The sequence below is a fragment of the Saccostrea cucullata genome, unplaced genomic scaffold (assembly GCF_032062105.1).
Source record: "Saccostrea cucullata isolate Sc308-1 unplaced genomic scaffold, CSIRO_AGI_Scuc_v1 ctg10565, whole genome shotgun sequence".
In the NCBI taxonomy this organism is placed as follows: domain Eukaryota; kingdom Metazoa; phylum Mollusca; class Bivalvia; order Ostreida; family Ostreidae; genus Saccostrea; species Saccostrea cuccullata.
Genome location: NW_026923936.1, coordinates 1 through 22,240, shown reverse-complemented (window position 1 = coordinate 22,240; position 22,240 = coordinate 1). Strand labels below are relative to the sequence as shown.

The 22,240-nt window shown below is 30.9% G+C and overlaps 1 protein-coding gene across 1 annotated transcript; it reads left to right on the top strand.

Annotated features, from left to right (window-relative positions):
• Positions 1 to 324: 324 nt before the first annotated feature.
• Positions 325 to 22,153, top strand: LOC134265297 (neurotrypsin-like; the record flags this gene model as incomplete). Its single annotated transcript, XM_062747532.1, has 12 exons — positions 325 to 408; positions 2,549 to 2,667; positions 2,926 to 2,991; positions 9,537 to 9,681; positions 11,950 to 12,071; positions 12,474 to 12,524; positions 15,682 to 15,829; positions 17,027 to 17,154; positions 20,413 to 20,557; positions 20,758 to 20,915; positions 21,657 to 21,797; positions 22,010 to 22,153. Coding segments are annotated over exons 7-12 (829 nt in total), but the record flags the coding sequence as incomplete, so codon positions are not given.
• Positions 22,154 to 22,240: the final 87 nt, after the last annotated feature.

Genomic DNA, 22,240 nt, shown 5'->3' with positions numbered 1-22,240 from the left:
AATAATAAATTAAAAACATATTATATTAGGAATTATAGGGGATGTTACAACTCAAGAGACGACCTATGGGCCAAGATTTACAATTGGTTTGTATATCTATATATAAACATATAGTGAAGATATTTGGAAACAACAAAAATTCTAAAAGTCTAGATTTAAACAAAAGTCTTTTGAATAACATGAATTCATAGTTCTAACACGTTTGATGGGACACTTTTTGCAACCAGTGACATGTATCATTATTTTTTTCCAATCATTAGGTCATTCATATAATGTGAGATTCGAATACGAAACCCATGGCCGAGTTTCCATATATGATTTACATGAGATATGCTATACAGGCGTGACCTACTGGACTGGGGAAGCTCTTTGTCGATCAAAAGGATATTCCTTAAACTCATACAATAGGTACTACTTAATTCATTTAATTAACCATACTTTTTTATAGAGGAAAGGCTAGTATTAAGAGATTAAGAAATGATACAAACATACTTTTGATTAAAAAAAATCTTGATAATAACAACTCAAGTCATGTTTATATATATTTAAGTAGGTTTTACCAAGTAAAGTTTAATTTTGAACTCAAAATTTTGACCGTAATTAGATTCAAAGGGACAAAAATTGTAAAGATTATTAAGAATGGTGTTGTGTCGTGTTGTGGAATCTTAGAGAGTTTTGAATGTTTAATATTTTTAGTATTATCTATAGCATTTGCAACCAAAATAAGCCCCAAAATATTCACCAATACAGGCATCCATTTTTGTTTGTATCATCTTCCCTTAATTTTATAATGACTAGAGGTACTGTGAGCACTGAGCTCACTAAATGATAGCTCAGTGCCCCCCATATAATAATAACAGCTAAGTGCATGTTTTGCTCTTGGAAACCCTAAATATGTACAAGATCCAAATGTTAGATAAAAAGTGCACAATGACATTAGGTAAATTTCATTCTGATGACTAAAGCAAACAGAAAACACCAGACGCAGAGGAAACCTATTTACCGATTTATCTGATCTAAAAAAAAAAAGACGGTTGTTGACAAAAAAAAATGATATTTAAAATTTTAATTTTCAATCTTAATATATGCTGTACCTATGTTCAATACATTTAGTCACCTTTTTAAAGAAGGGACATTGTCTTGTAGCAGTGTGACGCCCTTCTCCCCTTTAAAGAATAAAATTATATTTTATTGGGGGGGGGGGGGAGATTGGATCTGGGGGAAATTGCACTCTATAACTATTACAGAGAGTAGGATTTTCCCCCGGGAATTGACTGTGGATTGGGATTTCCGTAGGGGAAATCTTACTCTAGAGCCGGTTGTCCGTTGGGGAATTCCTATTTTAGAGCCAGTTTGCCGGGGGAAAAGTTTTTTTTTTTAGGGGGGCTACTCTACAAGACCGGTATGCAATAGAACGTAATGCAGTCGTACGAAAAATTAAAATGAAGCCTTTACACGTTACATGTACTAACACAACTTAAGATGAACGATTTCCTTAAGGGTAGTAACCAACTCAATTTTAGAAAGTGGCACAAATTCTTGGGTATCAGAAAAGATCTAGCAGAGTTATACAGCGACCGATTATTGTTCCTTAAGTTTTGGAAATTAAGGATCTAAATATATTACGTAAATGCAGACATATATAGCATGTTTAGGTCGAAGTATTTATAATCAATGTCTCTACATTTTTACGCTTTTAAGAATACTTTTGCTAAGAAAATTGGTTTAGACTTTGTCTATTTCTCTAAGCTAAGAAAATGTCATAGGGAATACACATTTTGACTGAAAAGTGTAAGGTGTTCAGTTGGGACGGAAAATGTTCCATTTACACTTGTCTACAAAACAATGTTGAAGAAATTGATTTTGGTTCCAACTGTTCGCAAAATTTTATATAATGTATTTTATATAATGTATTTTTAAATGCCGTATATACTCGCCTATAAGTCGGTCCGCCTATAAGTCGGTTGTATTTTTTGACGTTATTTTGGTGGGATTTGCTATTGACCCGCTTATAAGTCGGTACAATTTTTTGCCAAAATCAGGTGACAAGTAAATAAATTGATGTTTAAACCTGGTTTCAATTATTATTCTTCGAAATGACACTGATATTTAATCTTAAATTATTAAACAAAAAGGCAATGCTCACTTAAAATACAAAAAAAATTAAAATATGTAAAATTGTGTACTTTTTATGTATAATCTAAGAATACATGAATTTTAATACATTATATCAAGACATTTTCTTTGATAATAGTCGGAAATACAAATAAAATACTAAATTTCAGCCTCCAGAAAAATATCTCTTTATGACTCGCCTGTAAGTCGGACATAGAGTTTAAGATTGATATTTAACTCCCAAAATACCGACTTATAGGCGAGTATATACGGTATGTAAATGTTTTGTAAGATTAAAAACTTTTAATTGTTTTAAAAAGGAAATTTTGGGTACCAAGATTCATAAAAATTCACAACCTAGCGTGCAATGCACATACCCTGTACAAGATTGAAAATGCTTACAGAAATTGAATATTAAAATTTGGCATTTCAGTGTTTACTCGAGAAACTACAACAACACCTATGAAATCCAGTGTTCTTCTGCGTACATTTATGAATGTTACTTTCGAGAGCGAGGTCCTTGTTCCAATGTTTTGTATATAAACTGCTTCGGTAAGATATCTAAATCTTAAAACTGTTACTAGCATAGCGAGACAAGCACTATATAATTTTTAATTTCTTTTATTTTATCTTTATCTTATTTTATGTTTTGTTGATTGCCAATTTCTCTTTCACCTTTGCAAATATTGTAGGGAAACTTTCTCTTTTTATCATTTTTTTTTTAAAGAATTTTAACTTAAGTTTTCCACTTTGGGGATAAAAATTACACAAGTGAAACAAGTGAGTTAAATATTTTTTATTCAGTTTTAGGTTCTTCAACCACAGAAACCACTCAATCGTATAAAAAATCATGGACCTCAGCAGACTATTCAATTGGTTTGTAATCTATTCTCTCTCTTTCTCTCTCTCACTATGTCTTAATTACCATTTCATTATTTTTTTTTTGGTTATTAATTTTTAATAAGAATGTTCTTTGTCCAATTAAAATGTATATACATGTATGTATGTATTCCTTAATAAATTCATTGCTTTTGTACTAAGTTACCTTTAATGAATAATACCTGTATAAAATATCTCCAAAGCAATTTTAGGTGTTTTACGTGGAAAAAGGGACAGCTATTTACATGTACAGTGCATTGGGCCATTAACAATTGCTTCTCCCAATCAACTGGCTTTAAATGACCCGATTCAATATTTTTTTAAAAACCTTTAGGGATTTTTTTTTATCTATGAATTTTCTTATCCTTGCAACTATTTCTTTTCTCCTATATGTACGTATATAACACTGGTCCATTTTTTAAACCTGAGTCGGAAGAGGGTGGCCTTATTGACATTTTTTATGCATGAAAATAATTTAACACGGGATGATGTTGTATCATTCAGATGACAGAAAAAAAGAAAAAGCCACTGAAAATCACTGAAAATGTAGTTGAAAGAAATTTGTCAACAACTTTTTCAAGAAATGACCAACTGAAAGGAATATTTCAGTAGTCTATGAGCTGCATTTTTCTATTTTAAAGTCTGCTTATTTTTTTTTATTATTTAGGGAGTTTTATTACACTTTTTAGCTTACCCGAGCCGTAGACTCACGTGAGCTTTTCTGATAAAAGAGTGCACAGCATCCGACTGTGATCTGTATCTGTAAACTTTTCACATTTTCAACTTCTCGTCAAAGTCACTGGGCCAATTTAAACAACCAAACTTGCCACAAAAGGGGTCTAAGTTTGTTAACGGGAAGTGCTTCGCCCTTTTTCAAAATAATAAAGCATTCGTGAAGATTTTGTGGCATCATTTTAAAATCTTCCTCCCAAGAACCACTGGACAAGAAGAAATGAAACTTATCTGAAAGCTTCATAACATACCGTAGATTGTTTTATATCATAACACCTAAGTATAAGGAGTTGCACAAGGGGTGGAGTGGGCCAGAATTTTACGTAGAAATATATAGAAAATGTCTTTAAAAATCTTTTTTGAGAACAACAAAGCCATGATAAGTCATTTTGCAGAAGTATCCTCTTTGATCAAAATTTTTTATGATTTTGCGGGTGGTGCTTCTCGCAAATTAAAATTACGCAAAAATTGAATCCACGTGCATAATTAGGAATGTACATTATTAGTTTTTTTTCTAGTGCTAAAGTTCGATTATGTTAGATTTAATTGCAAGAATAATGTGGCCTTAATTTGTGAGACAAACCATGTGAGTTTATAAAGTGCGTAGAGCTGTGATATTATAATAACCAACACAATGCCTATAATATAGTTAATTATAGTTATTATGTACTCTAACTGTCTGGTGTTAATTACGATAGATTTTTTTTTGTTTTTGTTTTGTTGATTACTATTTCCCAGAAATCACTTAAAATGTTGATATTATGTACATAATGTTTAATCATTTAAAATTAAAAGTTTGATAAAAATATCAACAGCATGGAATTTTCTTCTAAAGCAAACTTATAATTCATTTGAAATAAAACGTCTTCTGGTACAATTTAAGGGGATTTATCTTAAATAAATTTTATTACCGATCTTGATTTGGTATCATGATCTTCATGATAAAGAGACTGAAGAATATGACAAGAAAAATATTAATTTAAGGGAGCCGACTAGGGTTTTAATGTGTAAAATCTATATAAAAAAGAAACGTTTTTATTTGCACCATCCCCTGCGAAATGATATTCATGATTTTAAGAACCTTTATGAGTTGTTCATAATTGTTCATGAATGGTTCTTAAAGGATTCTTAACAGGTTCATAAAAGTTGTTCCTGAATAAAATTCATGAAAACATTCATAATTCATAGTTCATGAACAAATGATGAACAAATATGAATATTGTTAATTTTCAGTTTAAAGAAAAAAACTTAATAGTTCAAGGTAATGAATGTTCATGAATTTTCATGAAGACTAAAAATGTAAAAATAATTGTCACAAACGATCGCCAGAAAACACTCATTACTCCCATTATACAACTTTTGCATGCAGATGCAATTGTTGAACAAACCCCTGATTTAATTAATGACATGCTTTTGTTTTGATTTTGAAAGTATTGGATCAGAGACAAGTAGGAAAACATAAGAGGTTAAAATTACTATTTTCTACTCTCCGAATCGGTAACTTAGATTCTTCAAGATAATAAAACTCTGTTATGTACTGTCTAGAAGGGAGATTGTAATTAAATTATGATCGTAATTTAAAGAACACTGCATCAATATTGACAGCATTTTTTTCTCATATTGAATTACCTATGTTTCTTCATCATTTAAAATGGCCAGCTATATTAATATTGTGCTTTAAATTATCTCATTTTTCAAGACACAACTTTGTTCGGCCGAATTTTCTCTATTTGTCAAAATTTTAACAAGTTGTAAGAAAATGAAACAGACTCACAGTCTAGGAAAAATTTCATAATCTTCGTAAAAACGTATCATAGATTTATTTACAGCTAAAAAAATCATATCTCTTGTCCGTACTATTCTTGGGTCAAACGTTTTATACTTTGATGCAGTTATCAAGTCACATTTTTCTGTCCATCGTGTGTAAATGATACAGCACAGGCTGCATGGTTGTTAAGTATCTATGGCATGACCCACATTCGTATTTTGTAGTCTATTCTCCTATACACTATATACCTATACATAGCTCAGGGTACTCTGTTTGAGGGCGAGTGGTTCCCAAGATTTATTTGTTGTCCTCTTGATATGGAGGCGGCCATACTTGAAAATACGAAACTGTGGCTCTACAGGTATAATGTAAAAAAATCCAATTCAATAAATGATATAACTTATATTAATTTAAAAAAATTAATTTCAGTGAAAAATCATTCAGAAAGTGTTTGTTATTTTTTGTTTAACAACAATCTTGGCAATTTGAAACTGTTTCTTAATTAGCTCTGCATGACACTTTTTAAAAGGCGCAAACTTTGAAACGCTCGAGACGTTGGAAAGTTAATCGGTAGAGTGGGAGGATTATTAGCGTAGATCTAGTCATTCTTTGTCAACCTTTGAAGAAAATAACAGAATACGAAGAAGGAATATCCAGAGGATAAATTTACTTCATAACTGCAGATATTAATGGTGAGTTACAAAAAAATGGAGGCAATCGCTGAATCTGTGAGATATTTGTCAAGATGTTACTGTCTATTTGTAAGTGTTCAGTTATGTCTTTTTTTAATGAAAATTTTGTCAAACTGTGTTATGAGTAAAGATCCAACCAAATTACGTTACATTTAATAATTAAAGATTGAAAAATTCATCCTGTTCACCTATAACATCTTGAACATGGCGGGCAAGGGAAACAGGCTAAACTCCCGCTCGGAATGCTTTAAAATATGGCAGTGCCTATGATGCAGAATAAAATTTGCAAAAAAAAAAAAATTAAGTGTTAAGTTTTCACATTTATGAGCATTTTCAGAAAATCTTTGTTCTTGTAGGGAAAAGAAAAGCAGTTCACAGATAATGTTGATGAGCTGAGATCAGAAGATTAAAAAAACTCTGGCTGCCAAAAGAAAAAAAATCCAGGATCTTGAAGAAAAACAAAAGAAAGGAATGAAAATATGAATCGTAATCGATCAAAGTATCCAAGTGATGAAATTTTTTTTTATTTGACCACCTCTTCTCAAAATCCTTGAAAGCCCTTTTAGCTGATGCCCTAATTGCTGAACACACTTTTCTGCCAGACAGTGAGACTTGGATTAAAAACCATTCCATTTTAAGCATACACTTTGAAATACGCTGAATAAGGAACCCACACCCCTCTTGACCAAGTAAGGTTAAGGATTCTGCAAAGTGTCGCGTTTGAATTAAAATTTTTCATAATTTTACTAGGAATGAACTACATATTTTTTTTATTATCGATATCACTAATCAGAGTTGTTTACTTGAACAAAGATTTTGTTACCATGATTGGAAAACAAAAATTCTGTGAAATCTTTCAAGATGCTATTAAAATATTTTCTTTTACAGTTTTTCATTTTGCATAATTTATTACATTTTTGTTTACAAAAAGCAAGAACATTCATGAATAGTTCATGAACATTCCTAAATAACTTTTACAAATTATTCATGAATAGTTCATGAAAATGCATTGAACCTATTAATATCATTCATGAAGTTTTCTTGAAAGTTCAAGAATATAATTCATGAAGTTTTCTTGAAAGTTCAAGAATTATTCTTGATCATTTTGCAGGCAATTTAAAAATCCAAGTTTGTTCATGAACAACAAATAATTCTTGAATATTCTTGAACTTGGTTTTCATGAATAAAATCCATGAAATCATGAGTGTCCAATTTTAACTTTATGGGATCTTCATGAACAATTCATGAGCTGATTCAAGAATATAATTCATGAACTTTTCTTCAAAGTTCAAGAATTATTCTTGATCATTTCGCAGGGGATATGTCACCTATTGAAATTTTTGGGACCGTCTCAAAATACGGGTACGCTATATAGCTATAGGATAATATGGGAAAGGGCCAATTTTTAGGTTCTCAAAGCAAGTTATGCAAAAACTACCATAGCCTTTTAGCTCAAATTACAATATGTGATGAGTAATGTTATATTATACATTATATATAAGAAACACAAAATTCTACCGTTTGGTTTCCACAGGCTTGGGGGATCTGAAAATGTCAAAATAAGCAGCTTTTTTCAGTTTTACGAGGGGCGTTCAATAAATAATGTCATCAGCTCGATGTCATACAACATACAAATCATATGACATTAAGCTTGACTTTCTCTAATTATTAAATTTTTAATGAATTGATAACAGTTTATGTGACCACTTTTTATCGCATAATTTCATTGTGGGAAGGTGGAAAACAAGGGCTACTCAAGACACTGCATTAAAAATGAATAGTCAAGAATCAGTAAACTAGAGTAAAATTGAACGCGTCTTTCAAACTGCTGTTAAACTTGTTAATTTCCCCAAAAATATATTAACTGAAATATGTGAAATATACAGCAACCAATGTCTGTTTCATAGACACATGAGCAGGCGGATTTCAATTAACAAAAATTATATAATGGGCATCAAAACTGGGTACCGTCCTTGTCAAGAAGGACATACAACAACCAATGTATATTAGCAATAATTCAACAAATTATCACTGATTATGTTTTATTGACTTTAAGTTACATAGCAAATTTGATAGACATCATTTTGGGGGTAGTTCACACTGTTTTAAAGAAAAATTTGATTGTTAAAAAGATTAAATACTCAAAGGTCCCCCTATATTTTTAAAAATGAGTGAAAACGAGAGCATGTAGAAAATCTAAACAATTATTTTTAAAAAATCAAAAATTGTTCTTATCCACGTTTTTCTGAAATTCAAACAGATCATGCAACTTGAATCCATTTTGCGTTAAACCCTTAAAACAAATTTAGAATAAGATGTACTTGACAAAACTGCAAAGGCCTAAGAAGAGCAAAAATTTGCAAGAACATAAAAACAGTTTTATACGCTATTTTCTTAAATATTAGCGGTCTTGTTGTTCAAATTCATATATAGGGAGGCAGTTCAATTTCTGGAGGAGTCTAGTAAGCAAGATATTTGCCAAAAAATTGAAAGGTGTACGAGAGGAAGGGAAAAAAATTGAGGAATTCATTACGTTAAATTTCTTCCTGACAGTGTCCAAACCCACAGGCCATAAAGAGTAAAGGAGTTTTGGGGTAAACAGAAAGTTAATGTTTTGTCACATCAACAATATTCGCCAGATCTTTAAATCTTTGACATGTTTCATTTCCCAAACTTAGGAAAACACCTTTCAGAAAGAAAAAACAAATAAAGCATATCATAGAATCTGCAATTTTCCAGTATACAAAGAGTCATACTAAAAACTGTGTTCTAAAAACAATTAGAAATTAAATAAATATGTTACGGACATGTGTTTTAATTAAAAAAGAATATCTTAGTTAAATCAAAAAAAAAAAAAAACTCATACAAAAGCGTTTTTTGTTCTTTCCGAGCCCTGGTGACATTATTTATTGAACGCCACTCGTATACATATGGATAATTGATATTGTGAGATTCTCAATATTATCTATTTTATATTTTAAGAGCTTATATTGTATAATTTAACTTTATAACATTCCATTCTTAATGACCCATTTTAAAGAACTTCAGTGTATCCTAAATTCACAAACACATTTTTACGTTGTCATTCTACCTATCTTTTAAAAACTCGCTTTAAAAACAGTTATAATTATTAAATTGTAATTAGTTTTTTTAACCTATGATTTCTTAATTTTAGTAAATTTTATTTATTTTGTGAAAAAAATGACTTTAAAAGAATAAATACGCACTATTTTACTATGATGTGCGAAGTATTGCGCAATGAAAACCCCGGTCGGTCCTCTTAAAAGTTTTAAAGCGAGACAGGTTAAAAAGTCTGGTGCTTATGAAATGTATGATTTTTTTTTCAATAGACGCTGTGGATGTACGGATCGACTATGGATCCTATGGTCGTATTTTTATTGATGGACAGGAAGTTTGCAGCGCAACGTTTAATTACCGTTACGGGGAGGTGTTATGTCGCGCTAAAGGATATCCTTATTCTACTTCCTTCACAAGGTGAACATGATAAGATCTTTCTTGAAAATATACAAAATGGTCGTTTAATAAATAATGCAAAGATCAATCTAAAAAATAACAAGGAGCAACATTAGCAAGGAGCAGGTTCTTTATAATTTTTATTCGTCGAAATAATTTCTGTTAATCTTAATACAGACCTAAACAAATTGTTGTACAGTATCCATTATCTAATTAAAAAAAACAACTGAAAATGCTCATTTTTATGGTAACACAAACGATACCGATGAATAAAACACTCCATGACGTACATAAAATTGTGAAATCTTCTTTTGATTGTTTACTAAAAAATCTGGAATAATAATAATAATCTAGATTTAGCGAATGCGGAGAATGAATAAGCTATGTACAATGTAAACATTCCTGGAAATTTCTTTCACATCTCTGTGCTTCTTTGCAGCAATGTTTTAAGACAAACGAAATGAAGCAGGAAACAGTAGCTTGATTTCACTTATAGGAAAAAAAACTATTAAACTTATTTCCTCCATATCATCGATGATCCTTCTTTTTGGTTACTTTACATGTAATACCTGATCTCATGACTAAAGACGTGATTCAAGCTCTGTTTTTTAAATACGATGATAATATTTCTGTTTTTGTTAGACCATTCCTATTTTTCTATGTTTTGCTTCCGCAGAGGGATTGATTTAGAGGTTATGAAATTTAAAACAATTACAAATGAAAATTGACAAATATAAACCTTTAAAATGTCATCGTTTAGGAACGTTCAGGTCCTATTAATGAGACCTTAAAACCTTATAATGCCAAGTAAATATAAAAAGAACAAGAGCCTTTTCTGGCCCTAAGAATTTCTTAGAAATAAAAACTGCTCAGTTTAGGTTGAAAATGCAGTATTTATTACTTGGACTGTTGATGACAATGTATCTATTAAATATGACTCAAATTTCCAGTCAATGCATTATGACGTCATAAAAGCGTCATTTTCCCCATACCTTTCAAATTACTTTTAAAATGGCCTAATGTTGAAGTATTTTTTTCATTATTTCAAAGAAAGCATAACCTCTGATCTAAAAAATGCAATCACAAAATGGAGATAGGTTTCTGAAGATCAAAAACATTTTTTTTTTATCGTATGCTTTGTTCATATTTTAATTCTTTGCTGAAAATAGTCAAATACGGCATTTTCTGCAGAATTTAAGAACATTACATTTTCTAAAGCCTGGTTTCCAATACATTGATTTTCAAAAAGAAAACATATCATATGAAATGAACGTACTAAGTCTCTACTTTACTTTGATGTATGAGATGGGAAAGAGAAGGACACATCATTAAATGATATAAGGACAGTGAACTTACATGTAGCTCTTTGAGACCCTTCGACAGTATATGGTGTAGTTTCTACATGAGTAAAAATCTCGAATAGGACTTAAAATAACACTCAATCAATCAATCAATGATCTTTTGGGATGGTCATTCCTTTTTATTTTAAGAGTTGGATCTTTTTCTTCATTAAACTAGAAGGTTAACTTAGTTTCAATGCGAGGAGAATTCTCAAATGGTGATAATGAGAAATTTTAAGATTGAGCTTAAAATGCTGTGTATTTTTTTATGCTCTTGGTTTGTGTTGTTCCGGATAAAAAGGCTTTAGAATAAAGGTGGACTCTAAACAAAGAAATAACTTTGAAATACCTTACTGTTATTCCCTTTTCTGGTAATAATAAGGAAAAATATGGGTTACCCCATATCCAATATATTCGACTTTTAGTTTTAAATCTCGAAATTTATACTGTGCTCAGATGACCTCTATAAAATCTTAACCTCTTATGGAACTGGTGTATTGTTTATGAGTCCGTAGCAACACTGCCGTCTAGTGTTGAACAGTAACTGTAAGCGCTCTACATATTTCTAACTTGAAATCTGGATTTCAAGATATCAAGTTTCTCACATAATCGTTGCCTTATTTATAAAACGACCCTCTTATACGTATTTATTTAACTATTTTGATCAAAAAGCAGAGATTTCTAGAATTATGGTGATTAAATTACTACTACATTTATACTGTATGTAGTAAATTTAATATCATTTCTGTTTCTTTTAATGCAAGTATTCATAAATGTGAACATTTTATCATGTTTGGCTTTCTTTGCTTTTAATTTTCATTCTTAAATTTTCGAGAAACATTGCTTGTAAAATCCACAATACTGATTAATTTTATTTTTAATGTATATTTAGAAAGTAATAACTATTAAGATAGTGTAATTTTAAAATAATGATTTTCACTGTTTACAGTGTAACACCACGTGGTCCTTACAGAACCGTCAACATTAGTTGCTACTCCGATTACCTTTCCAGCTGCAATAAGGAATTCTTATATAATTACTGCTCAAGTGTTGTCTACCTTTATTGTCATGGTAAATGCTAAACAAGTTACTTGTAATTGTGAATGACATCATATGAAGGTGGGTTATTTCTCTTAAGTCTATACTTTAAAGCTTCTTTTATTATCTTATACTAGACCTCTATTTCTGCTATGATATAACCAAAAGAAGTTTTCAATTGCAAGAAAAGTCAATAATATGAAATAAAACATAGAATATTATAGTGAAGTTCAGAACTTTTATATATACTTTTTAAAAAGGACTTATATATAACATGAAAATCATATATTTTTCGAAAAAAGGTGATAGAAGTAAAAATATGAAAGTAAAACTAATAGGATAATGTTGCAAGGTTTCACTATACAAAGGAACACATTGTTAGTCTAGACAATTTGTGTACTTAAAGACAATTTTTTAAAAATATTTCTTTTACAGAAGACACATCCACACAGCCAACAACAGTTACTTCAGAATATGTAACCATAGGTATGTAGATTCTTGCCTTTTAAAATTAGACAGAATTTATTCTGAACCATACAAATTAAAAAAACATTAAATACCTGCAGTAGCGTCCAACACGATTTTAAGATATTCGACGACGTTTTATTTCAAATCACAATAACTACTTACTAAGTATGTGTTGACTTGATATATTACTGTGAATTCGAAATGAGCGAGGTCACACATTAGGTTCATTCCTGGACGTTTCACAGAAAATAAACCTTGAAATGCCTAATTTTGAAGCTTTTTTCCATAGAAATAAACGTTCATATATCATTTCGCAAGTTTTATGGCTGCTACGATGACCTTGTAAGACAACACAATCTGCCATGTCGATGCTGACAGACACTGCATACCAATTGTTGGGCTTTTTTTACATACTGAATTGTTCACAAAATGTTCTATTTTTTCGATGAAGAGCAGGAACACACCGGGGGTGCCTACTCCTCCATGGCACCTGATCCCACCTCTGATGTGTCAGAGGCCCTTTTTGCCTTACTCCTGATTTTCATTGTTTTAAGGATGTACAACACACCTACCCCAAAAAATTCCTGTCGTTTAATTTTCGTTATTGTTGTATATTTAGTACAGGACTATATCTACTGCATGTATGCACATTTTGGACAAAATCGTTCGAGTGGTTTTTGGACAGGAAATTCCAAAAGTTACCCCCCTTTAGTGGTTTACAAGGAGAGAAAATTTTTAATCAATGAACTACTTAAACCTTGATTTTAAAAAAAGCCAGGTTAGATGTAACTGTCAAATTTCATGGACTTATTCCTTTAACCATTTAACACAAAAACATAGTCATCTTTTTGATATAATTATCATCAAAACAATTTTTAAAGACCTTGAAAACTATGAATTATCTAAGCCTTGAAAATTGTGTATTTTTCAAATTCAAAATTTTTTTGTGAAAAAACCTGTCGTTTAATTTTGGTAAAAAACTTTCTTTAGGTAGCTGGTAGTAAAAATAATCTTCATAATTTTTTGTATAATTTTTGTACGACCAGTTTTGATTTAATAGCGGAAAATTATCCCCTCCCCCTTTCTCAATAAATCACGTTCCCGCGCGTCTTTCAGACGGGGGTCGATCACTTTGCTATGAATCTACAAATACACATTTTAAAAAAATCAAATTGGAATATTTTTTTTTTTGCTTCAAAAATATATTAACTTACATATTTAAAAGTTCTCATATGTGAAGGTATTTAAATGTAGATTTTTAGGCAATTTTTGAATACCCCTACCAACCCCACCCCTTCATTTTTTTTGCGTCGCAGACCATTAGCGTTTGACGAAACGTCGTTCACAGTGCAAATATACAAGTGTTTCGTCATTTGAATCCCGGAGGTATGCATTAATTAGTTTTTAAATTCATGAATGCAGAATAAATATAGACTGCTTGTTTTATATGTATCAGGAAAAATCACTGAAGGATTTTAGTGTTTAGATCATATATGTATGCGTTATGCAAAATGGTGTATGTTCAACTCTCCTGTGATATAAATGGAATAATTATAGTTTATTTCATGTCATTATTTCAAACGAGACAGTATGTGGCCGTGGGGATACATCTTCATTTGCATGCATGTACACCCCTCACGATATTGTACGCATTCTTTCAATATCGTTGCCTCTAAAGTTAAAATGAAAATTCCGTATTCGTCCACATTATTTTCAAAATATCAAACATTTAACTCTTCATCTATTTTAGTTTATATCTAATCGCACTTTGATATTTTTAAAAATCTTATAGGCTACGTTTTGTTTTGATTCGAGGAAATGCGAGCCAACATTGTTGACAGTGACAGAAAGTCAAGCGATTTGCTGCAAAAGGATATTCATAAATTCAGATAATTTCAGTACTAGTAAACAATTCTTTTCAATTCTATACTTACATTGTGTGTTTGAGGTCTATAGTATTCAATTCTCGGATTTATCAGGTCTTGCTGTAAATGTATTTGATTCTGTCTATGCGGAAAACCGTGAATAAAGGGAAGAAAACAAACATCTCCTACATATTCAGAGTTGTTCCTCTTTGATCAGTAAGGGTCTGAGAACAACATCGATTTTAAATTGTAAAAAGTTTTTTGTTTGTTTATTGTTGTTTTATTTAATTAAAGAAGAAAAAACAATACTTATATCGTAAATGCACAAGTTATAATAAAGACAATTAATCGGAATGTTATATAGCCAATTGAACATGATGAGAATTTTGGCAATGTAAAATAAAATTTTCAGGAAAAAAATACTGCGCTTTAATCAAGAATACAATTTATTGTATATGAAATGAAATAAACTTAAGAGATGGTATTTTACGTCTTGCGTTTTTACGGAGTTTTTAAATCCGGTTAATTAAAAAAAATACTTAATGACTGAGTATAGTACTCATAATCACAGCCAAGCCTCATATCCCATTTTTCTTTTATGATTGATATACATCGGGATCGTTTTACTCGTCATTTTGACGCTTTATTTTTGACGTTAAATTTGACGTCACGTCAAACGTTCAATTGAAATCGCAAGAGTTATCACCTTTGTCACAAATTATACCAAGAATTTTAAAAAGAGAATATTTTAGAAAATATATACTAAATGAAAATATTACCAAGAAAATTGGGAATCAGTGAGCATCTTAAACATACTGAGCAGTAATTCAATTCAACTTAAACTTTTTGCAAAATAAATAAAATTTTAGAAGAATCACAGGATTCTTTATCAAATTTCTCAAGAATTTATCCCAGATATGAATATAATCTTATTATTTTTGCTTTATTGATACTAGTATTTCTACACATTTATTATTAAAAACTGTTTTTAAAAAATAGCCTACTACGTGCATTGTAGTATGAAGCGACGATAAAATATCTTAAAAGCAATTTCAGCTTTTTAGGCGTATCAATAGGTTCCTTTTTTAAAAAAATTGTTTCATGAAAAATTCTTCAATTCATGGGGAAATATGTTTAATTAAAACAGTGCTAGTTTGAAAGTATGAACTAAAATGCAATATTACAAGAAGATGAGGTATCTCTTTGAAGCAAATTATCTTTCGGGAGTTTAATATTTAAATCATCTTGATTCTATTTCATGCACTGGAAAGTACATGTACTTTTGTCACATTTTCTTCCTTAACCTCTAGGATACTCCAGTGTGTACATCGGTTTCGGAAACGGAATGCAGGGTAAAGTTTACGTAAATAGTCTTGAAGTGTGTGCTGATGGAGTAAATAACCAGACATATGAAGCACTTTGTCAGACAAAAGGGTATCACTATCACTATTACAACAGGTAACTTAATATACTCCTGCTTGAGAAGTGGAAGGGTATATATAGTGATCGGGATATCCGTCCGTCCGTCTGTCTACGTCCATCCATTACGCTTTGGGGTACTCCATCTCTTATCCACAAATCCTTATATACCACTGAATGAAAGTTTATGAGACTTTCACAGATTGTCTGTTACATAGTGCCAGTAGGCATCTCCTATTTTATCTTTTGATTGGACGCATATTTCGGGTTTCCCATAGCGAAACATTGACCTGCCATCCTCTCTATTATATTGAAGGGTACCCCTCTCTTATCTGCAACTCCTCCTATACCACAGAATAAAATTTCATGATACTTTCACAGATTCTTTGTTACAGAAAGACATTGTGCACCTTTTAGTTTACTTTTTGATCCGACACATTTCCCAGAGCAAAACATGCACTTTGCCATTATATAATTATATGGGAGGCGGGGTATCATTTAGCGAGCTTAGTATTCACAGTACCTCTAGCGTTAATTAATATTTTATATGGGGTTTAATTACAGGTTTCACCTTAAGGCGTGGAATAACGTCAAAGTATCTAAGGCATTCAGGACTCTTACTTATAAAAACGTTTGATTTCCCCCATATACTAAAAACGTATCGATAATTTCATATTTTTAATCATGTGATTAAATCAATTCTTAAAAAAGATTTACTTAAATTTACTAAAATGTGAAAAAAAAAATCATCAAACATCGCAATATTTCATGTGTTGTGTTTCCCACTTTTTGTCATTGCTGAGGACACTTCCGAAAATTAAGCCTATATTTCTTGATTTTCAAAACTATGACAAAATAGAGTAATATAATATATAAGTGTAAGTAAAATTTCTTTTTTTACTTCGAAATGTCCTTGAGCAATCCTCTAAATCTTTTTTAGTATGTATCGTAGGACCTTGTGCATATGGAAGTTTTTATTTAATATATTTAAGATGGTAAAATGTGCCTTATTAAGACGAATAAAGTAAACATTGATTGCAATCTCAGTCTGATCATGAGTGCGTGTATTTTATTTTTTAAAAGAAAACAAAAAACGCGCTTTCGAAAATCTGTTAAATACAATTGAACTGCACTGGCCACTATATATATATTCATGTATAAAGAATTTTTTGGAAAATTTGGATATTTGTGTATAATTATTCTTTCAAAGGATGTTTTCGTTTACTTATTTTACAGTTCTTTTCCAAACTATCCCTACCAGACCCTGGATATGAACTGCCCAGATACAAACATAGACAACTGTTTCGTACAATACAGAAACCATTACTGTTCGAATGCCTTGTACCTGTTCTGTGATGTCCTTGGTAAGAAGATGGGGGAACAAGGCGGGCAGAATGCCTATAGCGTCGGATATTGATAAATCATATTCAATATGTGAATTGAGTACTTAAATTAACTTCTCATTAATAAAATTTATGAAATTATGAGGAAAAAACCTTTTCTGAGAGAAAAAATCTCGCAAAAAAATTTCTTTTATAAAAATATAAGATGATATTCGTGGGATTCGAACCCCTAGCAATAAAAATCGGTCGCATGATTATCATTTTGCTTTGAGACTAACGCGCTAACCACTATGCTACATGGCTACATGATGACTTTTGGCATTTAAATCATGTTTGTGATATGACCCTTTACTAATGTACTTACAGTATTTCTCGGAAAGATGCGAATGCGTTGTCATAAAAGTGTACTTTAAGGGTATAGTGGGTCTTCGCTCCATGTTTTTGTAAAGCAAAAATGCATATTTTATTGCACACTTTTAGGATTATCTTTCAAAAAAATGGAGCGAAGACCAACATATCGAAAAATTTTGTTAAAGTATGAGAAAATGATCGTTTTTGTTGTTTTTAGTGTGTGTCTGCTTTTACATAGGCAAATATTTTCAGTCTTTATAAGATTATTGTAAATTGTAGATTTTACATTAAGTATACTTAAATATTAGATGAAATATCAAATAAAATTTGGATATATAATTGAGACTAAATTTTCCACTTCTTATCTGTCGGACTATAGGCACTTCATCCGCCTTATCCCCTCATCTTCTTAAATTTTATTTTTTTTCATGCATACAAAGATAAATGTTTAATTATAGTTTATCTGGTAACACATTTTCTAAAACGAGCAAAACTATTGACAAAAAGATCGAATGTTTCTTGATTCTAATAGTCGATACAATTACCTAGTCAACAAATAAAAATCTGTCGATGAGTCGAATGTTACTGACGCTTTAAAGGAACTTGGACACAGATTTGAAGTCAATATTTTCTCTATAATATTACGAATTATATATTTTAATAGCATTTCACACAAAAATTAATTAAAAATCTTATTTCAGTTATTAAAACTTCAAATTTTTGGCGGGTTTAATTGACTCATCCTTGCACTTTCACAAATTTAACCTTATTTTTAATCCTTAGGAAAAGTGGCAATCTTGTTGTGTATCAATGAGAAATATTAAAACTTTTATCCAGAAAAATAATTTTATTCGGAGTAGAAATGTTAGAAAGCAAATTTCATTCACAAATATCGTCATTCCGAACTAAGAGTTGCGTATAGAGTTGAGCAAATCGAGCAAACTTGTGTTATGTACACAGTTTTTTGTAAACAGAGCACGAGTTCTGTTTTTGTTGATGTTTACAATTCACCGGGTGCGTTCAGTCGTCACAGTCTGCTTACCACAACTGCACGGACTGCCAATATATTGTTTGTTTTGCTTTCAAACATGTCTACTCTGAATTTTCTGCATTATAGTATTAATATTTTTCATTTATACACAACGATATTGCCTCTTTTCCTAAGGATTAAGAGTAAAATTGATTTGTGAAAGTGCAAGGATGTGTCACTCAAACCCGCCAAAAAATTTTAAATTTTAATATCTTTTATATGAAATAAGATTTTTAATTAATTTTTGTGTGAAATGCTATTAAAATGTATCAGTCGTAATATTATAGAGAAAATAATAAATTCAAATCTGTGTCCAAGTACCTTTAAGTACTTATTGTCAGGCTATTTTTAACTCACTGAAATGTTTTGGAGGTCCGTGTTCGCTCTGCTCCTATTTTGTATTATTTTACGAACTTTTGATATTGAAAACTTGTTCATGATCTCGATCCAAATATTTCATATGAACGGAATTCACCGTTATCCCGATCATAAGGTATCACGGCGGATGTGACTGGTAGACAGGGGACGCATACTCCTATATGGCTTCTTATCCCACTTCTGATATTTTTGGGGGTCTACGTTTGCGCTGCTCTCGATCTGTGTTATTTCAGCCTTTTGAACTTCATAGCTGTTGTTTCATTCTGAAATCACTTGTTTTTCTACAAAATTCAGTGAAATAAGTGATTCTACAAATCCCGATTCACATAAATTAAGCTCTTAAAGAGAGAAAAGTATTAAGACATTATCTTGATGTTTGAAATAGGACAGAGGACGTTAATTTATCAATTAACAGCAAATTCATGCCGATAGGGAACCTAGCTCCTTAGATTTTATGTCAAAATATATACAGAACGATACACTTATCAGAAAAACCCTTGGACAAGAATTTATTTGTGTGAAGAGCATTTTTGCTATTTATTAATATTGATTCGGAGAAATACACGAAATAAGATACCTGGAAAAGGATTCAAATGCTACATTGCAACCATTATAGAATAACGCAACTACATATGCATAAGGTATTTTAACTTGAAACCATAAAAAAGGAAGAGAAAATTAAGAAAACTGATACTCATACTTCTCTCAGTTGGCTTTCAATATCCTTACATGTACTTTGTTGTTAAGCAATTGAAAGTTTTATCCAGTCATTTTTTTTAATGAACAATGAAATATGCTTTAAGCAGCATAATCCACATTTTTTAATACGATGTATTTAAGGGGATTTCCAGATTCTGGATCAACTCACTGAGAAAAAATATCTACAAGTTTAGTTAAGGTCAAGATCTAGTAAATGACTTTAGAATAACTTTTCAGTGCTAAATCCATTATGACGTCATATTCACTTTCAACTTTCTGTTTCCCGTACTTTACGGCTCTAATAGTATTATGTAGAAAATAAAATATTTTCATGGAATTCAATTTGAAATCACATGAAAAGTAGTCCCGATACCTATCTTAAATTTAATATTATTTTAAAGCAGAGTCTTTGAACATACAAATAACCGTTTTCTGAGAGACTGTAGGCAATCTGAATACATTTTCATTGTCGAATATTAAAAAAAATGCCTATGTTCATGACTGGTTTTCTTAATTTTTCATTGAAAATGACAGTTTAAAATATGGTTTTTCATCTTGTTTTTCTACAAATTATGCCCCGAAACACCTTTTTTGACCAAGCTAATATTATAAAGCATCATTAAAGAAATTAATTTCTTAAATTTGAAAAATCTGTAGGCACCTTCCATTTACTAGATCTTGACCTTAAGCATTCAAATTCAAATTATTCAAAACTTGAAAAAAAATATATATATATAAATGAATTATATGTTATTTTGAAAAAAAAAAGCTGGACATTTATAAATGCACATTTTATGTTTATATTATTATACCGATATTAGGAATAAGACTTATTGATACTGGGTATCCATGGAAGGGTACCATAGAGATCCTTCATAACGGTCAATGGGGTACCATATGTGACGACAGCTTTGATAAACAAGATGGTGACGTCATTTGTAGGATGTTGGGATATTCTCACTCAAGGTAATGTGAAGAACCTCGGTGTAAGAAAATTTATTATAAGAGTGCTGATTGTAGACATTTTTTTTAATGTATAAGTTATCTGTATATATTTGGTTTAAACATGCTTGAATTCCAGGTTTTTTTTTCATGTTCTCAATTCTAAATATAATGATAATTAATTTCAACTTTACTTACAAGAAATCGTAATAATGTATCTTCAGTCAAACTTACCAGAGTGCCCACTATGGACAAGGGAGCGGCCCAATATGGCTAGATGATCTAGGTTGCCATGGATATGAGAGTGACGTAGCTTACTGTAGTTCTAATGGTTGGGGAAGGCATAATTGTGGGCACTCGGAGGATGCAGGAGTCTACTGTAGTAAGTACAGAGGTACAGATTAACTCAGTAGAAAGAATTCATAAATATGCATAAGGACAATAAAGAAAATCTTTGCCCCCACTAAAGTCAAATTTTGAAAAATTCTTAAAATGAAATATAAATTAACAGAACAAATAATAGTTTCAAAGTAGTTTATTGAGAATTTTTGTATTGATGACGTCACAAACTAGTCCGATTTTCTATCATTTTTTAGAAAGAGGACAAAATGGACAAAATTTCAACAATTTTAGATTTAAAATTTATAGAGTTCAAGTTTGCGCAAGAACAATATCTACATATTTCATTGATATTATCATTCTACATATTATATCAAAATATTGAGCCTGATCAGACCTGCGCTCAGTGACTTTTACTCATCGACGTAATATATACAATTTTCTGTAGAAATCATGGACATTTCAATTTTACGTCCTTTTCGTGACGTCATTTCAAACATATGACGTCATTGCACATGAAAATATTCATTGCTTTGAAGTCAGCTTATATCCCCCTTTTTAAGAACATAATTAAATATTTCTCTGTCAAAGTTTGATGGGGGGGGGCAAATATTGGTTATAACCGAATAAAGTTCTTTAAAACTATTTTTGCTCTGTTCTCTAAATTAGTGTTAATGTTTAGTTTGATACTTTTTTACTTTGTTACAAGAGATTATTTGTAATAAGCATACCAAATGGAAATTGGAGCATACTTTATTTATCTTTTTTTTATTTTGCAAAACAGCCAATTCCACGGAATACGAAACTACCCCATACGACCCCTGTAGTAGACATCAATGCTATAACGGTGGAACGTGTTTTGTACGAAACTATGGCTATCCTGAGTACTACTGTATTTGTCCAAACGGATACACCGGGTCAAACTGTAAGACTTTAATACTAATTTATCACTCTGTCACAAATAATTATGGACTTGATATCATAAAAATTCATAAGATACAATTTCCATTGTCAAAATTCATTGAGGTATTTTAAACTCATTCTTGAGTATTGCATACACTGTACGTCTTAAACTCTTATCTAAGATCAAGAGGTTATGTTGAAAAAAAAAATGAACATTTACACGTATTTTGAAAGGCTACTACGAGGCAACGACTTTTGATCCTTGCTATATATATCCATGTCGTCATGGTGGTACGTGTTATCGCAACTATGGTTACCCAGGATACTATTGCGCATGTGCAAATGGATATACCGGCCAACACTGTGATACCTCTGTCGGTCAGTAATAAATAGTTTGCAATCAATGTCTTTCTCTATTAAACATCCAAATAAAAAAAGGAGAGTGTCAGACATTTTTGCGACCTA